This window comes from Salvia hispanica, chromosome 2, assembly GCF_023119035.1.
Source record: "Salvia hispanica cultivar TCC Black 2014 chromosome 2, UniMelb_Shisp_WGS_1.0, whole genome shotgun sequence".
NCBI classification, from domain to species: domain Eukaryota; kingdom Viridiplantae; phylum Streptophyta; class Magnoliopsida; order Lamiales; family Lamiaceae; genus Salvia; species Salvia hispanica.
Genome location: NC_062966.1, coordinates 20,542,015 through 20,562,569, shown reverse-complemented (window position 1 = coordinate 20,562,569; position 20,555 = coordinate 20,542,015). Strand labels below are relative to the sequence as shown.

General features: G+C 38.2%; 3 protein-coding genes and 1 non-coding gene across 9 annotated transcripts; 2 read left to right on the top strand and 2 right to left on the bottom strand.

Annotated features, from left to right (window-relative positions):
* The first annotated feature begins 282 nt into the window (after window positions 1–282).
* LOC125206443 (probable inactive receptor kinase At2g26730) lies at window positions 283–2,232 on the top strand. The gene is made up of 2 exons (XM_048105697.1): window positions 283–1,594; window positions 1,709–2,232. Exons 1-2 carry the CDS (start codon window positions 283–285, stop codon window positions 2,230–2,232), a joined length of 1,836 nt encoding a protein of 611 aa, XP_047961654.1.
* Window positions 2,233–8,919: 6,687 nt separating this feature from the next.
* Window positions 8,920–16,436, top strand: LOC125204059. Of its 5 annotated transcripts, none has more exons than XM_048102599.1 (6): window positions 8,920–9,051; window positions 9,234–9,679; window positions 10,041–10,412; window positions 10,607–14,847; window positions 15,426–15,484; window positions 15,888–16,436. In XM_048102599.1, exons 2-4 carry the CDS (start codon window positions 9,506–9,508, stop codon window positions 14,807–14,809), a joined length of 4,749 nt encoding a protein of 1,582 aa, XP_047958556.1. In that variant the 5' UTR covers window positions 8,920–9,051; window positions 9,234–9,505; the 3' UTR covers window positions 14,810–14,847; window positions 15,426–15,484; window positions 15,888–16,436. The 5 variants fall into 5 exon arrangements, with proteins under 5 accessions (XP_047958556.1, XP_047958554.1, XP_047958555.1 ...); XM_048102597.1 differs by having other exon boundaries at window positions 10,601–14,847; XM_048102598.1 differs by having other exon boundaries at window positions 8,953–9,679; window positions 10,601–14,847.
* Window positions 16,437–17,012: 576 nt separating this feature from the next.
* On the bottom strand, window positions 17,013–20,016 carry LOC125204863 (putative late blight resistance protein homolog R1B-16). 2 transcript variants are annotated; one of them, XM_048103619.1, is made up of 2 exons: window positions 19,511–20,016; window positions 17,013–19,396 (listed from the first exon to the last, which is right to left on the bottom strand). In XM_048103619.1, the coding sequence occupies exons 1-2, from the start codon at window positions 19,992–19,994 to the stop codon at window positions 17,544–17,546; spliced, it is 2,337 nt and encodes a 778-aa protein (XP_047959576.1). In that variant the 5' UTR covers window positions 19,995–20,016; the 3' UTR covers window positions 17,013–17,543. The 2 variants fall into 2 exon arrangements, with proteins under 2 accessions (XP_047959576.1, XP_047959577.1); XM_048103620.1 differs by having other exon boundaries at window positions 17,013–19,424; window positions 19,511–19,638.
* Window positions 17,216–17,388, bottom strand: LOC125208710. Its single transcript, XR_007174192.1, has one exon. It is a non-coding gene; the product is annotated as a U12 minor spliceosomal RNA (small nuclear RNA).
* Window positions 20,017–20,555: the final 539 nt, after the last annotated feature.

The window sequence follows — 20,555 nt, the reverse complement described above, 5'->3', positions numbered from 1 at the left end:
AAAATCCCCTCTCCTATTCACAAACACTCAGATATCAGCAGATCTTCATCTAACATTTTTATACTACTTTTAACATGATCAAATTGACTATTTCTCCCCCTAGCCGGCACAAATATATAATTCTCCCTATCACTCTCCCTCTATATATCTATATTAGGACTCATTGTTTTCCTAGTCCTTTTCATTTTCACTAACTACCAACTCAATGTAAATTCATCCCCATTCTTTACCAAAAAAAAAACCTTGTTGCTATAACTCCATATTCTTGCAAATCATCCAATCATGATGATTATTAACTTCTGGCTAATCCTAACAGCCACATGCATCCTCACTTCCCCATCAAGCGCTGAAACAGAGCAAGTGCGAACCGCGCTCGCCCTGTTCATGGAAACGCTCTCTCTCGGGAGTAACATCCCGAGAGAGGCGAACTGGGGTTGGAACGCGAGTTCCGACCCATGCACCGATGCTTGGAAAGGCATCACGTGCTACAGCGACGGGGCCACCGTCAAGAAAATCATCCTCGACGAGCTCAACCTCACCGGGCCCATCGACGCCACCTCCCTCTGCGCGGCCGCCTCGATAACCGTCCTCAGCCTCAACTCCAACGGCGTCACCGGAGATCTCCCGGAGGATATATCAAAATGCACCAAACTCACCCATGTCTATCTCCATGGAAACAGGCTGTCCGGAAGCCTCCCTACTTCCCTCTCCAGGCTGAAGAATCTCAAGAGACTCGACGTCTCCGATAATGGAATCTCCGGTGGCATCCCGGATATCTCGAGAATCTCCGGCCTGCTAACTTTTCTAGCTCAGAATAATCGGTTGAATGGAAGCATACCGAACTTCGACTTCGAAAATCTTGAGGAATTCAACGTCTCTAACAATGATCTCAGCGGCGCGATCCCCGCCGGCGCCGGGGGGTTAAGCGTGTCGAGGTTTTTAGGCAATCCGCTGCTGTGTGGGCCGCCGTTGCCTAATGCCTGCCCGCCTCTGCCTCCTCAGCCGCCTCCGCCAAAAAAGAAAAGCGATTCTTCTAAAAAGGACTACTTTATCTATTCCGGCTACGGTTTGATCGGCGTGATCGTCGTGCTCCTCATCGCCTTCAAACTCATGAAGAAGAAGGCGAGGAGAGAGAAGAAAGATGCGGCGGCGAAGGGGTTCGGATTCCGGAGAGACAGTGGGCACGACAAGATCAGCGGATCGTCGAGCGATTCGAAGGCGGGAGGCGGGAACAGGTCGGAGTTCTCGATAACTCCGGAGAGTGGGAAGAATTCGTCGTCGCTGACTGTATTGTCTAGCCCTCTGATGAATGGTCTGAAATTCGAGGATTTGCTCCGGTCGCCGGCGGAGATGATCAGCCGCGGCAGGCACGGGAGCCTGTACAAGGTGACGGTGGACGAGGGCGTGAATTTGGCGGTGAAGAGGATTAGGGATTGGGAGATTGGGAGAAATGAATTCAAGATGAGAATGCAGAGGATTGATGAGTTTAGGCATCCGAATGTGATGCCGATTGTTGCATTCTATTGTTCTAGGCAGGAGAAGCTCTTGGTGTATCATTTTCAAGAAAATGGCAGCCTCTTCAACCTCCTTCATGGTAAATAAACTCTTTCCTCTCTCTCGTCAACTTTATGTTTTCGTACTTCAGTCAGTTGGTTTTATCGAAAGGTTAGGTAAGAAGACTTAAGATCTTTCAATTCTTTGGTTACAGGACCTGCAAACAGTGAGAGCTTCGACTGGGGAAGCAGGCTAAACCTGGCGGCGAAAATTGCGGAAGCGCTAGCGTACATGCACCAAGGGCTGAAGGGAGATGGAATTGTGCACGGGAACTTGAAATCCTCCAACATATTTCTGAGCAAGGAGATGGAGCCCCTGATCAGCGAGTACGGGCTGCAGGCAGGGGTCGGGATCCACGACGAGTCTATGGAAACGGACGTTTCGAGTATGGGGATTGTGCTGCTGGAGCTCCTGACGGGGAAGGTGGTGCAGAACAACGGGATGGAGCTGGCGCGGTGGGTGAACTCGGCGATAAGGGAGGAGTGGACGGTGGAGGTGTTCGATAAGGCGCTGGTGGTGGAAGGAGCGAGCGAGGAGAGGATGGTGATGCTGCTGCAGCTGGCGCTTAAATGCATCGACAGATCATCGGAGCTCAGGCCTAGTGTTGCCGAAGTTGCTCGTGTGATTGCCTCTATAAGGGAGCAGGAGGAGAAATCTGCTTCTTTTGATTCTTTGTGAATTCACGATGATCACATTTTAGCAGATTTGGAAGTTTGCTGAGGATTAAGCTTGGGGAATTTCCAGTTTGCATTTGTGTTTGGCCATTTGATGTGGATCGTACATGGCATTCTTTGTTTTTGTGTTTTTTAGTTTATCGTGGGAAATAACCACTTGCTAAACAAATAAAATACTAATTACAAACTTATTTATATTGAAAAACTAGTTACATGTTATGTAAATAAAATATGTATAATAACTGTCTCATTACTATTTTTACTTATAAACACAATTTTATCTCATTATTATATAAAATTAGGATCCACGTTTTATAGCTTTATCCACTCATACTCTATTGTAAAACTAACTTGGCAAACATCGTATTCCACTAATTTATTTATTTATTTTTCATTATATTTCTCAAAAGCCGAACTAAGTCAAACCGAGTGGAATGGAGAGAGTAGTGGAGTATACTACTCCTTCCGTTTCATAGTAATTGAGGTGTTTCTTTTCGGCACGGAGATTAAGAAAAATTATGTTAGGTGAGTTAAGTAAAGGGAGAATAGAGTGGAAAATGAAAAAGGTTGAGAGATGAAGAGAGAAAAAAGTAAGAGAGAGTAAAGTAGGTGTGGAAAAATGTGTTGACTCTTACTAAAAAAAGAAATGACTATTACTATGGAACGTACCAAAATGTCAAAATGACTTTATTACTATGGAACGGAGTGAGTATTATTAAGTGTTAACTTAAAAGCGATTTAATTCGTTCTTATTATTTTTTTATCATTAAATAATTTTTGAAAATTCTGAACATATAAAATTGTTACTAGAATAGAAAATTCGGAATTTGTTGGCCTAAAAAGTCTTCACACGGTTTAAGTTTATATATTTTCATTAAATATAGAGTAGTAATTTATTTGAGATGGAAATGAAAATCTTAAATAAATATTCATGTGACATAAGAATTTGGATCGAAATAAACCAATTTCCGACTAGTCAAGCAAATTTTAAAGTTTGAACTTTGTCGTCACTTGTTTTCTCAACAAATTAAATCTTTTCTGGTAAGCCGGCCCAATCACTTTTGCTAGTATTTTATATTTTTTCCCCGGCTTTATATACGATGAGTTTTATTATAGTAACGAATTACTCCCTCCGTCCCAAGGTATTAGACCAACTTTCCTTTTTGGAATGTCCCAACATATTAGACTCATTTCCTATTTTAGCAAAAAACATCTATCTTATTTTATTCTCCACCTACTTTTTTCTCTCTTCTCTCCCCTACTTTTCCCCTCTCTCATACTTTACTCTCTTCATTTTAACTATTTAAATATCAATTCCTTAAATCATGTGCCCAAAAGAAGTGAGTCTAATACTCCGGGACGGAGGGAGTACATAGTAAGTACTACTCCCTCCGTCCCATAAAAGTTGAGTCGTATTCCTTTTTAGTCCGTCCCAATAAAGTTGAGTTATTTCCTTTTTTAACTAAAGACAAAACATCTAATCATTCTTATTTTATTCCATCATTTACTTTACTCTCTCTTATCTTTCCTATTTTTTTTATCTCTCCTATTTATTTAATATAAATTCTTAATCTCCGTGTCCAAAAGTTTTGTCTCAACTTTTATGGGACGGAGGGAGTATTATTAAACATGGTGACGCAATTCAAAATAGAATGATAGTATTATTTTGGAAGGGTATTATTTTGGAAGGAAAATTAAAGAATGACACTGTTTAGTCTTCGTGTGTGACTTATGGCTTATGGGTAACCACCAACAAGAAAAATACAATATTTGCCTTATTTTTTTATTTTCCGCATCTAACTTTTGCTCAATTGTTTTCTAAGACATAATTTGATTGGTCATTTGAGCATTAAAGTTGAAATTTGCTCTAATTGTTTTCTAAGACTTAATTTGTTTGATCATTTAATTTGGGTCCATTCCTTGGTGAATTTTAAAGAGTTGTATGAGTATTAGATTTTGTCCAAATTGCCGGCATTATTCTATTTGATTCCCTTGTTAAAAGAACGAATACGGAGTACGGGAGTAGAATTTATTGATATATATTGTCGGAGAACATTTTATCTTCACTACTATCTCAAATTTTGCTTCTGAACGTGTCTCTCTTAGGGCTGGGTCGATACGATATACCGTATTAAAAATTTTGTTTCGTTATCATATCGAAAATATCGATATGAAAGAATTTCATATCGTTATTGTTTCGAAAGTTTCGGTATGGAAAAAAACTATATCGTTACCGTTTCAAAATTTCGGTATATCGTACCGAACTTCGGTATACCGTTCTAAACGGTATATCGATATTTCATACGATATACCGAAATTTTGTACCATTTCGAATACTTGTATACCAAAAAATATAATTTCAAAACCGAAAAATAAAACCAAAATTGATATAATTTTAACATAATAAAATAAACATTGTCCCCATCTTCATAATCAAAAAATATATAATTAAGTTATATGGATATATTTATGATTTAAACTTTTAATCTTAAAAAAATAAATATTATTATTATTATTATTATTATTATTATTATTATTATTATTATTATTATTATTATTATTATTATTATTATTATTATTATCATCATCATCATTATCATCGGTATAAACGATAATATTTCGGTATACCGATAATATCGATATATATCGTATATTCGATATAAAACGGTATACCGCGGTATAAGAAAATTCATATCGTTATCATACCGAAAACTTTCGATACGGTATTGTATCGTACCGAAAGTTTCGGTTTACCAAAAATTCGATATTTTTCAATACGATACGATCGATATACCATTTTTTCGGTATATTTACCCAGCCCTAGTCTCTCTATCTATGTAATTGGGCTTTTACTATTAGTATGATTTATGAAACTCATAAAATTTATGCAATCAAAACATACAGCTTCGCTTCGACTAAACTCATAGCCCAATTTATTTGTATGTAAAATAGTTTGATTCCTATTCATTAAACTCTATTTTACCACATGCTTAATTAATTAAAACACAGTAATCATATTCTCATTTAGTAAGTATGTAGTACTAGTATATTTCATTTTGATCCATCAGCCATAAAATGTCTCATTTAATAAGTATGTGTCATAGTATTTGATTAAATAAATTCACCCCCGTTTCATTATAAAATTAATAGTAGCAACGAAAAATATATTCATTTTCTGCTCTTTTTTATACTCCATTTCAATATATATAAATTCCCACGTGGTTCAATTCAATGTGAAAGAAATTAAAAAAAGGAGGTGCGCGTCATGCATCAATTATTTTTTTCCAATGCAATATACGTATGATTGGAAAATCTTAGAAAAGAATAAAAAAAAAGTCCCATTTAGTTGAGAAAATGACGTCTCAGGCATCTTCAGAGGAGACAAGAGACAGAAGTAAAACGACATCCACAGAAATCTCCAATTCTTGTCTCGTATCCTTCATTTCCCACTTGCAATCAGTTATGGCTCTCACTTTTGTCACATTCTCTCTACACACATTGCACATAGTGAAAGTGAATAAGATTCCCATTTTATATGTCAGCTCTCTGTTGCAAGATAAAAACATATCTCTGCCACATCTTGATATTCTCAACTGGAAATTAAATAAATCTGTTCCCATTGGCTGTTTCTTCATTAATTGTCAGATTAATTTCAGATTCTGCGGTGTCAGATTAATCATCTTTTGTACCTTCTTGTACATTATCTGCAGATTTTACAAAAATTATTAATCCCAGTTTTGTCCTAATTAATTATAGTCAAAGCTCCAAACGTAATTTAAACCAAAAGCTCCACGCCGTTTTCCTCGGTTTCGCGTTCTAGAAGCTTCTGATAGCTCCCTGAGTTAGCTGCAGCAGCTCTTTCGGAAGCTCTTTGTTCGATCTGGAAGATTCGGTTCAATTAACAGAGCCGAGATTTTAAGGGAAGCTCCACTCCATCGACAGAGATCTTGCGAGGAGATGTTATTTTGTTGTTGATGAAGCCAAGTTGGATGTGAGTTTGTGCGGATCACAATTTGGATGTGAGCCAAACGTTTCATGTTGAGAGTTCGAGAAGACATTTTCACTACTATCAAACTCAACTTACAAAAATTTACTACCTCTGTCCCTGAAAATTTGATACATATTACCATTTCGGTCCGTCTCTGAAAATTTGATACACTTCACTTTTACCATTTTTAGTAGTGGACCTCATATTCCACTAACTCATTCCTACTCATATTTTATTATAAAACTAATACTTTAAAAGTAGGACCCATATCCCACCAACTTTTTCAATTCACTTTCCCTTACATTTCTTAAAACCCGTGTCAGGTCAAAGTGTAGCAAATTTTGGGGGACGAAGGTAGTAGTAAGTTTTCAAAATTACTATTCTCTCTGTCCACGATAAATTGTGCCGGTTTGATATAGTGAAAAGTGGGTTAAAAAAATTAGTGGGGTGTGAGTCATACTTTTATATATTAATTTTATAATATAATGTTAGTGTGATAAGTTAGTGGAATGTGAGGTCTATTACCAAAAGTAGTAAAAAGCAGCGGATCCAGGGAGAGGCATGAGGGAACGATCGCCCCTCCCTGGTGACCCGCTACCATGGACCTGGACGTAAATTTTCCATAGACGCGTACGCCCCCTCCAATAGCTCCGACGTCGCCCCTTCCCCCTCCGTTAGCTTCCGTTAAATCTTATTTCGCCCATTCCCTTTTAGGATCCTGGATCCGCCTAAAAAATAAGAGCGTAAATTAATTGTGGACGAATGAAGAAGGAAATTGGTGTCAATTAATTGTGGATGAGAGGAGTATGATTATAATTTCTTCTCTTAGAAATTAATTATTCATAGAATTACAACATGGAACCAATTACTATTTCTCCAATTTAATTAATAGGATATTGATTTGTTTTGTTTTTGAAATTTGATTTCTTCTTCTTTTTAATGTATCAAACTGATAAAACTAATTATTGAATTGAATCTATTCGAACCGGTATAATTTTTATAATTTGAAAATTTACTCGAAACAGGCCAAAATAACCGAATTTGATTTGGTAGGCTTATTTTTTTTTTCATCTTTATGCTCATTCATCTAGTCTCGCTATGTGAATATAATGGGAGTATATTTTTAAAACTACCTATTGGATATTTTTAAGTAATTATAAATACTTGTGAAACAATCAATTCTATACTAAAGTTCATTACACATTTTGAAACCCATAACAAAATAATCAACTAATTTAACCAGCCATCAGATAAACCAAAACAAAAAATTGAAGAAAAGCTGAAATAATACACTCGTAGTACAATTATCGTCAAACTCTTAATTAGTGTGATATAAGTCTATAATTCATCAACAATCGTACAATAACGTTGGACATTATGTGTAACAACCTAAGCTAGTTATTGTCGACAAAAGTTGGAGAGAAATAATTGACAAGTCTGAGTACATCTCTCAACTCTAAATTCTAATATGTAATATTCGAAATTACATGGAGTATTAAAAAAATACAATTAGTACAAGATTTTTTCTGTTTTTGTTCACTTTGTAAATTTCATGTAGTAGTACTAATTTGATACATTTACAGAACCCTTGCATGGATATAATTTGTACTGACTTGACCATTGCTTAGTTAAAACAAAGAACATATGTACTCCATATATTATTCTTGACAATATATTTTTATAAAAAGTAAGATACATAAATATTAACTCTGATTAAGTAAAATAAAGAAAAGAGACCAACAAGTTTGATAGTACGTACAGGGGTGGGTCCATACGATATATCGTATCGAAAACGTTGTATCGTGTATCGTATCGAAAATATCGATATGAAAGAATTTCACATCGTTATCGTATCGAAAGTTTCGATATATCAAACTTTCGATATGGATAATATCAATATCATTATCGTATCGACATTCGGTATATCGTTAAGAACGATATATCTAAATATTGTTATCGTATCGAACACCTGTATATCGAAGAATATAATTTCAAAATTGAAAAATAACATAAAAATTAAATGGATTTATATATATTTATAATTTTAAACTTCAATATGTACTATTGAATTTCAATATGTTACGATGTATATCGTGTATTCGGTATAAAACGATATATCGATATATATCGTATATTCGATATAAAACAATATATCGCGATATAAAGAAATTCACATCGTTATCATATCGAAAACTTACGATACGGTATCGTATTGAAAATTACGATATATCAAAAATTCGATAATTTTTTGATTTTTTTGCAATACGATATGAGCAATATATCATTTTTTTGGTATTTTCCCTCGGCCCTAAGTACGTACATTGATTTATGTGTAAATATGAGTTACTCTACTATATTGGAGTGTGTTGTGTTAAATTAACATTTTCGGCCGATGACGCTATCAAGTGACATTTATTCATTTAAAATTATATCTAATCAAATGAGACCATTTCTTTCTCCTTACAAGACATTTTACAAAATATTTATTAGCAATTAAAATCATAAAACTTGCAAATTATAATTAGTTATATATACTAATAATAAATAAAAATACTATTGAATTAGTGTGTGAAATAATAAATAAAAATACATATTCCACATCAGTATTGTTATACCCATACGCCCTAGACCTCGTCAGCAAACTCACACGCTTGACTCGACTGAACTCACAACTCAAATTAGACCGCTACGTTTATGCCGAGTCGTCACGACATCGTTTTTCCTTTTCTTCTTCATCTCTCTCTCTCTCTGTACGTACAGCTTCCTATCTCTATATCTCGCCGCTTTTTCTCTCTCAAACCTCTCGTTGTATCTCTGATTGGAGAAAATCACCAGGTCTATCTCTCTTCCTTCTTTCTTCTGTATCCACTCGCACGTGTGGATGTATGTGTATTTTCGTCTGTGTACGCGATTTTGAAGGCTCCAAATTTGTCATTGCTTTGCATTCTTCTTTGGCGATTGTTTGATTGATGTGGTTTAATTATTCGATCTGAAACTTTCCAACTTGTATTTGATAGGTTATGGGATCCGGGAATAGAAGCTCATAGAAATGAAATAAGGCGCAATAAATATGGGCTTTTGTAGAATTGGACCGATCTAGGGTTTTTTCAGTGGCTTGATCGGGGAATTAGGAAGTATTATCAGGGATTTAAATAAGGTAACCTAGAGTTTCTGGGGATTGTGAATGAGGCATAGGTACTGGCGCTTTTGATTGAGGTGTACATTTGAGGGCGAATCGGAAGAATTTGACGCTTGAATTTGGGGAAAATGCAAAATACCTTGCTTTATTATGCATGGGAGGGTCAAGCGGGACAGCGAGAGCTGTAAGAGTTTAAGGAGGAGTAACAGTCAGCACATGCGGCCAGTCCTTCCATCGGCGACAAAGGTAACTGCCGCAGGTCATAATCATTCTCCTATTGCTTCTTCCATCACGACCTCCACCACTGGCGATTCGTTCTTCAAGGTATTGGCTTGATGGGTTGTGCTGTATTTCCTTTCACGAATTCATACCTTTTCTTTTAACCCCTTGGGATGTTTACTTCTTGTATTTGCTTATGTCTTTTATGATTTTGCTTTTACTAATGACATAAGAAAGAATGTACGTTCTTTTAGCCCTGTGACATGATTATTTTGTGTAACTGTATCGTTTATACTTTATACCAGTGAATTGGTCTTGGTCATTGTTATTTGGATTAAGGTTATGGAGTAGTTTTTCTTCCTTTGTGCTTTCAAACCTTTAATATTGTGAAAAGCTTGGTGGGTATATGGATGCAATAATTTCTTTGTGGCATTTATACATGGTATTCCCTATTTCTGCCTTGCAGGACGGTCGCAAAATTACTGTTGGTGATTGTGCTCTTTTCAAACCTCCTAAAAGTTCCCCTCCATCCATTGGATTAATTCGTTGGTTAGCATTTGACAAAGAAAAGAAATTGAAGCTAGGTGTGAATTGGCTTTATCGATCATCTGAACTGAAGCTGGGAAAAGGCCATCTGTTCGACGCCGCACCAAACGAAATTTTCTATTCCTTTCACAAGGACGAAACTTCTGCTGCATATTTACTCCATCCATGCAAAGTTGCATTTCTTCCTAAAGGCGTAGAACTTCCTGTGGGGACAGCTGCTTTTGTTTGTCGACGAGCCTATGACATTTCAAACAAGCGTTTGTGGTGGCTAACTGATCAAGATTGCTTTAATGTTAGTAATCATGGCCAGAAAAAGTTTTCTCTTTTCTTTTCCTGTTATGTTCTCTACATATAAATGAATTCTTTATTTTCCAGTCTTTATTTTGCTTGGGAGGGTGTATGGTAAGGAGGGGATTGGATGAAATTTATCATTTATTGTGCTTTATTTCTTCATTCTCACATGCAATAGATTGTTTCCAGGAGCAGAAAGAAGAGGTAGATCAGCTTTTATTCAAAACTAAGACAGAGATGCATGTGACTCTGCAGCCTGGTGGTCGTTCCCCAAAGCAAGTTAATGGTCCAACTTCAACTTCACAACTTAAATCTGCTTCTGATGATGGTCAAAATAATGGGAATTCTTTTCATTCTCAAGCCAGGGGAAAGAAGAGGGAAAGAGGTGATCATGGTGCAGATCCTGTCAAAAGAGAACGTTCTTCATCGAGGATTGATGATGGTGATCTAGTTCAGTGGAAAAATGAGAGTAGTTTGAAAAATGAGATTGCTCGAATAACAGAAAAAGGTGGAGTTGTTGATTTTGAAGGGGTTGATAAGCTCATCAAGTTGATGCAACTGGATGGAATGGATAGAAAAATAGATTTGGTAAATGGAATGGAGAGAAAAATAGATTTGGCTAGCCGTTCCATGCTTACCAGTGTAATGGCTTCCACTGAGAAGGATGACTGCCTCAATCGCTTTGTGCAACTCAAGGGTTTACCTATTTTGGATGAATGGCTACAGGATATTCAGAAAGGGAAACACATGGATTGTAGTAATCTAAAGGATTGTGATAAATACGTGGAAGAATTTCTGTTGGTTTTACTTAGTGCTCTAGATAAACTGCCTGTTAATCTTCATGCCCTGCAAATGAGCAACATTGGCAGGTCCGTGAATCATTTACGAACACATAAAAATGTAGAAATTCAGAAAAAAGCACGAAGTTTAGTTGACACATGGAAGAAACGTGTTGAGGCTGAAATGAACATGATTGATGCAAAGTCTGGCTCAACCCAAGCTACAGATGCATGGCCATCCAAATCACGTCTCCCTGAGGCCGCTCATGGTGGAAGAAAAATCCCTAATGGGTCTGATATTGCCATGAAAAGCTCAATTTCTCAAAATTCTGCTGCCAAAACTACTTCAGTTAGATCTTCACACGGGGAAAGTATCATAAAGTATGCAGCCTCTTCGCCTGGGGCTGTGAAACCTGCTACGCCATTTTCTTCTGGAAAGGATAACCAACCCAACGCTTCTGTTGGAGGCAGTGCGGATGCTCCTCAAATTAGGGAGGATAGGAGCAGTAGTTCTAACCAGTCTCATAGTTATGGTCAGTCTGTCTCGGTGAAGGATGACACGAAAAGTTCCACTTCAGCTTTGGCTACTGTTAATAAGACTTCAAGTAGTAGTGCTCGTAATCGAAAACTTAGTGGTTCTCCAAGGGTATCAGCATCTGTAAGTCAAAAAGAGAACAACTCCAGCAAAGTTTCTTCAGCACACAACAATGTTGCTGAGGGGCCCATCTACGAAGGGAGCAGTCCTAAACTAATTGTTAAGATACCAAACCGTGTAAGAAGTCCTGCCCATGGCATGAATGAAGGATCCCTGGAAGATCCTACCTTAATGAGCTGCCGAGTTTCTTCTCCTGTTCTTATGAACGAAAGCTCGCAGTCTGATCATGCTTCAAAGGAGAAGAGTGATGCAAATCGTTGCATTGTTGCTGCAGGCACGAATGCATGGCAAAATAAAGATCCACGAGTTGAATTTGATGGAAAGGAGAGTAGTGAGTCACCTGCTGTTCTTTCTGGTGAGGAACAAGGCATGGCCTCTGAAGACTCCAAGAGAATAGTGGAGGGACTTCCAACAGACCAATTAAATTCAGAAAAAGTACACAAATCTTCTTTTAGCCCTATGAATGCATTAGTTGAGAGCTGTGCAAAATATTCAGAAGCAGCCTCATCCTTATCACTTGAAGATGATGTTGGAATGAACTTACTTGCTAGTGTGGCAGCTGGAGAAATGTCTAAATCTGATGTAATTTCTCCTGCTGATTCTATGGAAAGAGGTGTACATGTGGATGAGGAAGTTTGTGTTGGTGATGAGGCAAAATCTGAGTCTACCCCTGAGGAATGCTCTTTGGTGGTGCAATCACAGTTCAATGAATCTGACTGTGATGGAAAGAAACAGGCTATTGCACCAGTTGAGATTTCCGGTGATCGAACGAGTGTTGCTTCTCATTCTTCCGAAGGTATTGATGCTGGAGACCAAGTTAAAGAAATTAGTTCAACTAACATAGATTTGAGAAGCAGTATTGACCATGACTCGGAGTCTACTCGGAAGCCAAATGAAAAGACAGGAAACAGTGATGATACAAGTGAAGGAGTCAACAAGGAGAAGGCTGCTATGGATAATGGTTCTACTAGTAACTTGAACTGTATACATAGCCGAGGGGATGTCCTGGTACCTGGAGAAGAACACGGTGATATTTCAAGAGTTGGTGAGTGTAAGCCATTGGTTCATGTAGCAGGATCAAAGCCAAAGCCAATTGATCAAGGTGAATCCGGTAAGGTTGTAAATGAAGGATTGAACAAGACAGATGCAGAACAGAAGCTGACTGCTGCAACTGTTAAGTCCGGAATTGCGGAAACAGCTAATTGTGAAAATCTACTCCAAGCTGAAAGTGACCGGATATTACTGCCAGAAGCTGATGATGCAGAGAAAGTCCGAGAACTCAATTATGGGGCTGCAAACAGTTCTGCAAGTAAGCCTGGAAGGGAAAAGGATGCAGCTGATGAAAGTCATACCATGTCTGATTTGTCTTCCACATCTCATGATCTCAACTCTCATCATGTAGATGATAATGTAGAAAACCAGGTGATTCCAAATCATCTATCAGTGTCTGAGAGCAGATGTTCTGATGCAGCAGAGAATGAACCTCAGGGCGAAGCTGACTTGAGAAGATCCAAGTCTGGGAGCATTCAGCCAGAAGAGGCTAACAAATATGCTCCCACTGGTTCTGGCAATGCTTCTCCCGCCGCAGGGGAAACAGATCCAGGTACAAAATTGAAGTTTGACCTGAACGAAGGTTTTTGTGCTGATGATGGGAAATATGGGGAGTCCATTACACCAACATCCTCAGGACCAGCAACTGTTCAGCTCATTAACTCATTACCATTTTCGGTGAAGTCTATCCAAAGTGGCCATTCTGCCTCCATTACTGTAGCTGCAGCTGCCAAAGGCCCATTTGTTCCTCCACAGGACTTATTGAAAAGTAGAGTGCAACTTGGATGGAAGGGTTCTGCTGCCACCAGTGCATTTCGACCTGCTGAGCCCAGAAAAGTTCATGAAACCTCATCAAGTCCGACAACTTTGTCTTGCCCTGATGTTTCTACCACTAAACATGAGCGCATCCCTTTGGATATTGATCTAAATGTTCCAGATGAAAGAGTTCTGGAGGAAATGACTTCTCATGGTTGTGGTGGCCTAGATCTTGATTTGAATACAGTTGATGCAAATGATGCTGTGCACTGCTCAGCGAGCAGCAATCCTGAAGGCAAGGTATCTGCACTCCATGCTAAACATTTAGATAGTTTGCATGTTTGGAGGGATTTTGATCTCAACAATGGACCTTTAGCCGATGATGGTAGTGCTGAGGAGTTCCCATTTATTAATCAGCTAGTTAATGGTGGTGGTACATCTCAGTTGCCTTCTGCTGGTCTTAGAACAAACAGTTCAGTTATGGGCAATTTCTCATCTTGGTTTCCTCCTGGAAATGCGTACTCAACAATGGCAATCCCATCAATGTTACCCGAGCGAGGGGAGCAACCCTTTTCTGTTTATCCACCTGGTGCGGCCCAGAGAACATTTGAGCCTACTGGTGTTGCTCCATATAACCGTGAGGTGTTCCGTGGATCAGTATTATCATCATCGCCTGCAGTGCCATACCCATCCAGTCCTTTCCAGTTACCTCTATATCCTTACGGAACCTCCATTCCTCTCCCATCAGCCACATTTTCTGTTGGGTCAGCCTCATATGCAGATTCTTCTACTGTAAGGCCTTTTGCCTCTCCAGTGAATTCACAGTATCTAGGACCTGTTGGTTCAGTGACATCACCTTTTCAGAGGCCATTTATGGTTACCTTTCCTGGCATTAGTAATAACAGCATGCTAGAGAGCAACAGGCAGTGGAGTAGACAGGGTTTGGACCTTAATTCAGGCCCTGGACCTCTGGAAAGTGAAGTCAGGGAGGAGATGTTGCCTCTTTCGTCTGTCCAGCATGCTGTTTCCACTTCACAAGGTCTAGCAGAGGATCAGGCTAGGATTTTTTCCATTTCAGGCAGTATTTTGAAAAGGAAGGAGCCCGACGGAGACTGGGATAATGAGTCATTCAGACGCAAGCAGTCTTCATGGCAGTAGAGTATAAACATCTGGAACATAACAATTTGTAGAATCCTGTAAGTGTTTTTCTATGCATCCCAGTACCAATACGCAATACTAGTTGATTTGGGAAGGTTTAACTTAAATTTGTAATTGGTAACTTCTTGTGCTAAATCATTGTTAGAGGACTATCCAATTTAGGAAGATCTTGCTTGGATGTGAGAAAATAGTTGTCCTACTGCTTGGATCTATATGCCTGAGCTGAAATACCTCTGTTCTCTCAGTTTATTTGGGAGGACTATCCAATTTAGTAGTATTAAAATTGCTTCTTTTGGAAATTGAGTTCACTGTACGGGCTTTTTGCCACTTCAATGCAGTTAATAAGCTGCTACAGCATGCTTACCGTCACCAAAATATGAAGTTATAACTTTAAAGTATATAAGCTTTTATGTTTTATTGTATGAATTAGTTTTGGTACTGTCTCTCTATTCCTGTTCTGCATATATCTTTAAATGTGCAAGATTAAAATGGTGATCATATGTAAATTTCTGTAAATTAGTACTATGACAAAGTGAGTAACATCAATGGAGAATGGACAAAAATTAACTTTACTCCTTTAAACTCTTTTGGCTGATGTTATGATTTGATTTTGCAGGAGGCTGTCAATGTTGTGAGGTGAAGTGCTGGTTCTCGTCAGTGTTGCTGTTACTGTAGGTAAGCTTCTCTCCTGATGGAATGGAATAGATTATATTAGACAGCTCTTTTGTTCAGATTGGTGATCATCAAGGCTTCAGTTGCAGTCACATTAAGAAAATATAATATGTGATGGGCATTAACATGGCTACATAATGAGGGTTAAGTTAATTTGAAGGTGCCACATCTGTGTTATCATTTGAATGTATTATACAGACGACTGCATTAAGTAAATATTCATTTTCAGGGAATTTAATAAGGATCTGAAGTGACTGAGGAGAATTTTTAGTATATTAGGAATTTTGGACTTGGGGAAGTATTGATTCTAGAATTAACACTGATAGGTGAATATGTACTAATTTTCCATATTCTGAGGATGCTGTCTTCTTGCGTAGTGAATTTGACATGGGGTTTGCTTTTGCAGTTTCGGAAGCCAATTTACTATCATCTTCATGATTTCTCTTGAGAGGACTGATGGCTTGCTAGTAGGTCTTTAATGTCCAAATCTCCCCCTACTCTTTCTAGGCAGCATATACTCATGCCTTCTGTAGATATTCTTACTGCAAAAAAACATAAACTTCTGGCGCCTAGGTACTGAAGGTCGTAATTAAAAGTAGTTTTGGTACGACGTACTAACCTTTTCTGAGGAGGCTGGTCTTAGTACCGATGGAACTGAAGCCCTTCGGAATTTGAACTTGCCTTAAATTTTTCCCCTTCTAACATCTTCATATCCTTATTTTCCCCATTCATGTGTATGTGTGGGGTTCATCGTAATTATGATACAATTTTTTATTATCTTTCCTCGTTCTGGTATTGCGGGTCTGTACACTGCCTTTTCATTGTAGTGCAGCCATACTCAAATACCTGTCATCTTTGTGCTGATGAAGAAATTTTGATTGCAACCATGTGATGATTTTATATCGGATGATGGGACTATAGATGAATACAGATGAATATACTCTTCCGTAACTTATTACAGCTGTTTTGTTTGGTTGGCACGAGTAAATTTGTCATTTGTAGCTGATGTGCACCTTGTGCTTGCTTTGCACAGTATAGTGATAGATGATGCTGAAGTTCAAGTCTGCTTGAAATTGCTTCTTTATCTTTAATGATCCAGGCTTAAGTAAAACAGCTGAAATTGTGGAGATAGACTAAACACAAACAATCATCAAAAGGCACGTGCACTTTCTTGATGTTAGGAATTCTCTTGCACACCTCCTCGCTCCTTCTGAAATTCACTACTTTCTTTAACTGTTTGCAAGTTTCTCAAACACAAAAGTCATCACTTGATTAGATGAATGTTTTTGCATACGACATGCCTAAGTTTTGGTATATTCCATTTGTCAGTTGAACATAGACTATGCAGATGATAGCCGAGAATTAGTATTGAGGACTATTTTCGGTGGATGGAGAGAGTATAATTTATTACTCCACCTTATTATTTGTGACATTGGTTTGTATTTGGATTTGAAGTCTAACCGGACAAAATATTTCATTCAAAACTTAATATACAACAACAAATATAATTTCTAAATTCTATGTAGAGAAATTAATAAATCAACTAAGTGTATATTTTATGATTAAATCAAGTAATCAACAAAAGTATATGATGACTAGTAAACAAATACATTTATTACCTTATAAAAATAATAATGGTTTAAAAACAAATATTCCAGTTTAAATTAGGCTAATTAAAGATTAATAATTTAATTAATAAGATTAAAATTATTAAACTGAAATAGGGGTGGGTATTGAGAGGCCCGCCTGAGCAAGTTCTGCAAAAGAGGCAGCGTCTACGCATCGGCCAGCCTATAATCCCTCCGGCTAGCCTATAATCCCTCCATAAATTCATGCACCATTATTGGAGATGCGGCGGCTGGTTCTCACCTGCCGCTTTGTTTTCCTTACTCATTAGTTTAAGGCAATTTTCCTCCACATCCCTCCCTCTTTATTTATACCTGATTCACTCATACAACACTCCTCTCCACTTTCGATGTGGGACAAAACATACATCAAATTTATTGAGTACATTTGCCATTTGTAACTCTTGTGCACACATAACAGGCTGTTTCTAATATAATCAAAAGGGCCTGTATCGCATAACATCGATGGGTAAGCCCTCTTCTTTCCCCCTTACCAGAAAACCATAACTGGAGTAGAAAGAGATGTTGACTTGAATCAAAAGGTCATCGTTCCCAAAGCTCTCTTGTTCTTTCTTGATCTCCATTGCTGAAATGGCCGCAGACTCGGAGCAGTGATGCAAATAAATGAGTTTAAGTGTATATATTTTTCCCATCTCTGCAGGGATCTCTTTCAACTGCCACAAATCCTCCACAACGAGCCTCTCAAGGACTCGAAAAGCAGAGGCCTCTACACCCCAATACACGAGATCACAGCTGTTGATTCTCAAACACTTGAGACTAGGAAAATCACCAGCCACAGCGCTCCACTTACCTCCCAAAACAGAAATGTGTTCTAGCTCAACAACTTGCAGATGGGGCAACGAACCAATCGTTGCCAGGTCTACTCGAGTAAGACTGCAGTTTATCAGATGCAGCTTGTTTAGACAAGTGGGGAAACTGAGCCTTTTGCTCAGCAGATCCATAGGATATTGCAATATACAGAAAGGGAACTGTATCTTCAGTGATTCAAGCATATGTAAACACCTCAAATTCTGGAGATAGACTAGGTACAAGCAATCTTCATAACCTGCGAAGCTATCATGAAACCTCACGTGCAATTTCTTGACATTGGGGACTCTCTTGCACGCCTCCTCGCTCCATCTGAAATTCACTACTCCCACGAGTGTTTGCAAGTTTCTCAAAATGCAAAAGCCATCACCCCCGTCACTTGGTGGAGGATCGGGTAGATGAATATTGTTGCACACAACATGCCTAAGTTGTGACATATTCCAAATTTCAACTGGTGCATTAACTAGACAATATCCTATTCCTCCAATAATCAATGTTTGCAGATTCCAAAGCAAGGATATTGAAGAAGGAAGCACGAACAAGGAGTTCAAAGACAGTGTGTTGTAAGCAAAGAACCGCAGCTTACACTTCTGCAACACATCTTCTACACAAGAATCCTTGCTCGTAAACCAAACTCTCCCATCAGGACAAAACTTCTCTTTTTCTGCTATACTTATGCATAGATCTCTTACAAGATCATGAATCTGAACAGATCTAATTTTTCCATTCTTATGTAACTTACCAACTACAACAAGGTTCCTATCAACGAGATTCTTCAAGTAATCCTCCGCAACCTCTTCCAAGACTCGATTACCTTCTGGTTTTAGAAACCCCTCTGCAACCAAAAGTCTGGTGAGTTGCGAGACTTGAATCTCTGAATCCTCTTTAAACGTCCCCATGTAAAGAAAACACGGCTTTAGATGAGCAGGCAAATGGGTATAACCAGAATACAACACATTTAAGCAATGATCACCCTCTCCGGAACTCAAAACTGATCTTATATTCACTAATACATCCTGCCAATATTCAACTGTCTTAGCTGACTTTTGAAGAAGCCCTCCAATCACAGTAACTGACAGAGGAAGCCCTTTGCACATTGCAGCAATCTCTCTCCCAATTAGCTCTAGTTCAACAGGGCAATCTTCATGTCCGAATACCCTCACACATAATAGCTCCCAACATTCATACTCATTTAAAAGATTCATCTCAACACAAACCGAACTACAATATACAGCCAAATCTGAAAACCTAGTAGTGAAAACGAGGCGACTCCCATTGCCATCATCAGGGAAGTAGAACTTTATCTTGTCCCAAACTTCAACACTCCACATGTCATCCAACACAACCAAATATCTCCTACCCACCAAAGTTTTATACAATTGCTCTCCTAATCGATACTCATCTCTTTCATTGGCAACCAATTCAATATTGCTAGTGAGTTCCTTTAGGTGAGAAAGAAGCCCTAGGAAAATACTTGACAAATTATAATCCTGGGAAACAGACACCCAAGCACGAACATCAAAGCGTCTAATAATGATTGAATTCTCAAAAGTGTTTTTGGCGAGTGTAGTCTTACCAATTCCGGCCATGCCGACGATTGAGATGATTTGGCGGCTGGACTCATTTCCGGTAAGCACATCCAGGAGTTGTGTTAAGTTGTCATCAAATCCAACCATAATTGTCTCTCCAGAAATTGGGGGTTTTGATGAATTAGGTGTTGGCTGATGATGTTTGAGCCCCCTTTCCTCTTTCACCTTCAACGTCTTATCTCTGAGAAGATCCATTGCTACAATTACCTTGTGCAGATCGAGAGAGTCACCACCATCACGAAATTGAGAAATGGCGTGGGATTCGAATGCATCTTCAGCGACATGAGCTGCAGCTGCAATCTGATTCACCAAATCATCGACAGTTTCGTTGATACCTCCATGACCATGAGAAGAATAAGTTTCTATAAAATCAAGGAAGAAGCAAATGTTTCCGCGGAGTAACTGAATTGAGGAATGATCAAGAGAAGTTGAAGGTTGAGGGTGGTTTTGGATGTAATCAACGGTATTCATAACAGAAAGTAGAGCTGCGTAAGCCGCCATTAATCGGTTGAGAAGATGACAAAATCAAATTAGTTTACTGTTAAAACTTAAAAGCGTTTGTACGTTTGAAATTACTCCCTCCGTCCCCATTAGAAGTTACACTTTGACCGGACACGAATTTTAAGAAATATAAAGAAAAGTTGGTTGAAAAAGTTAATGAAATGTGAGACCCATTTTTTTATATTGGTTTTATAATAAAATTTGAGTGAATTGAGTTAGTGGAATGTGAGACCTATTGACTATTTATGGTAAAAATGAAGTGTAACTCTTAATTGGGGACGGACCGAAATGGAAATGTGTGACTCTTAATCGGGGATGGAGGGAGTATTAGAGAAGGAAAAAAATAGGTAAAACAAACATGAAAAAAGTAGTGAATTTTTCTATTGATAATTTTAATGGACAAATTAAAACAATAAAATAAAATTAAACTTTCTTTTATACATCAAGCACTAATCACTCACAAGTCGCGACTAATCAACAGAGTCTTTTAAATTCTAGATATAGTAGTGGCCCATTATAGCCGAATGTTGA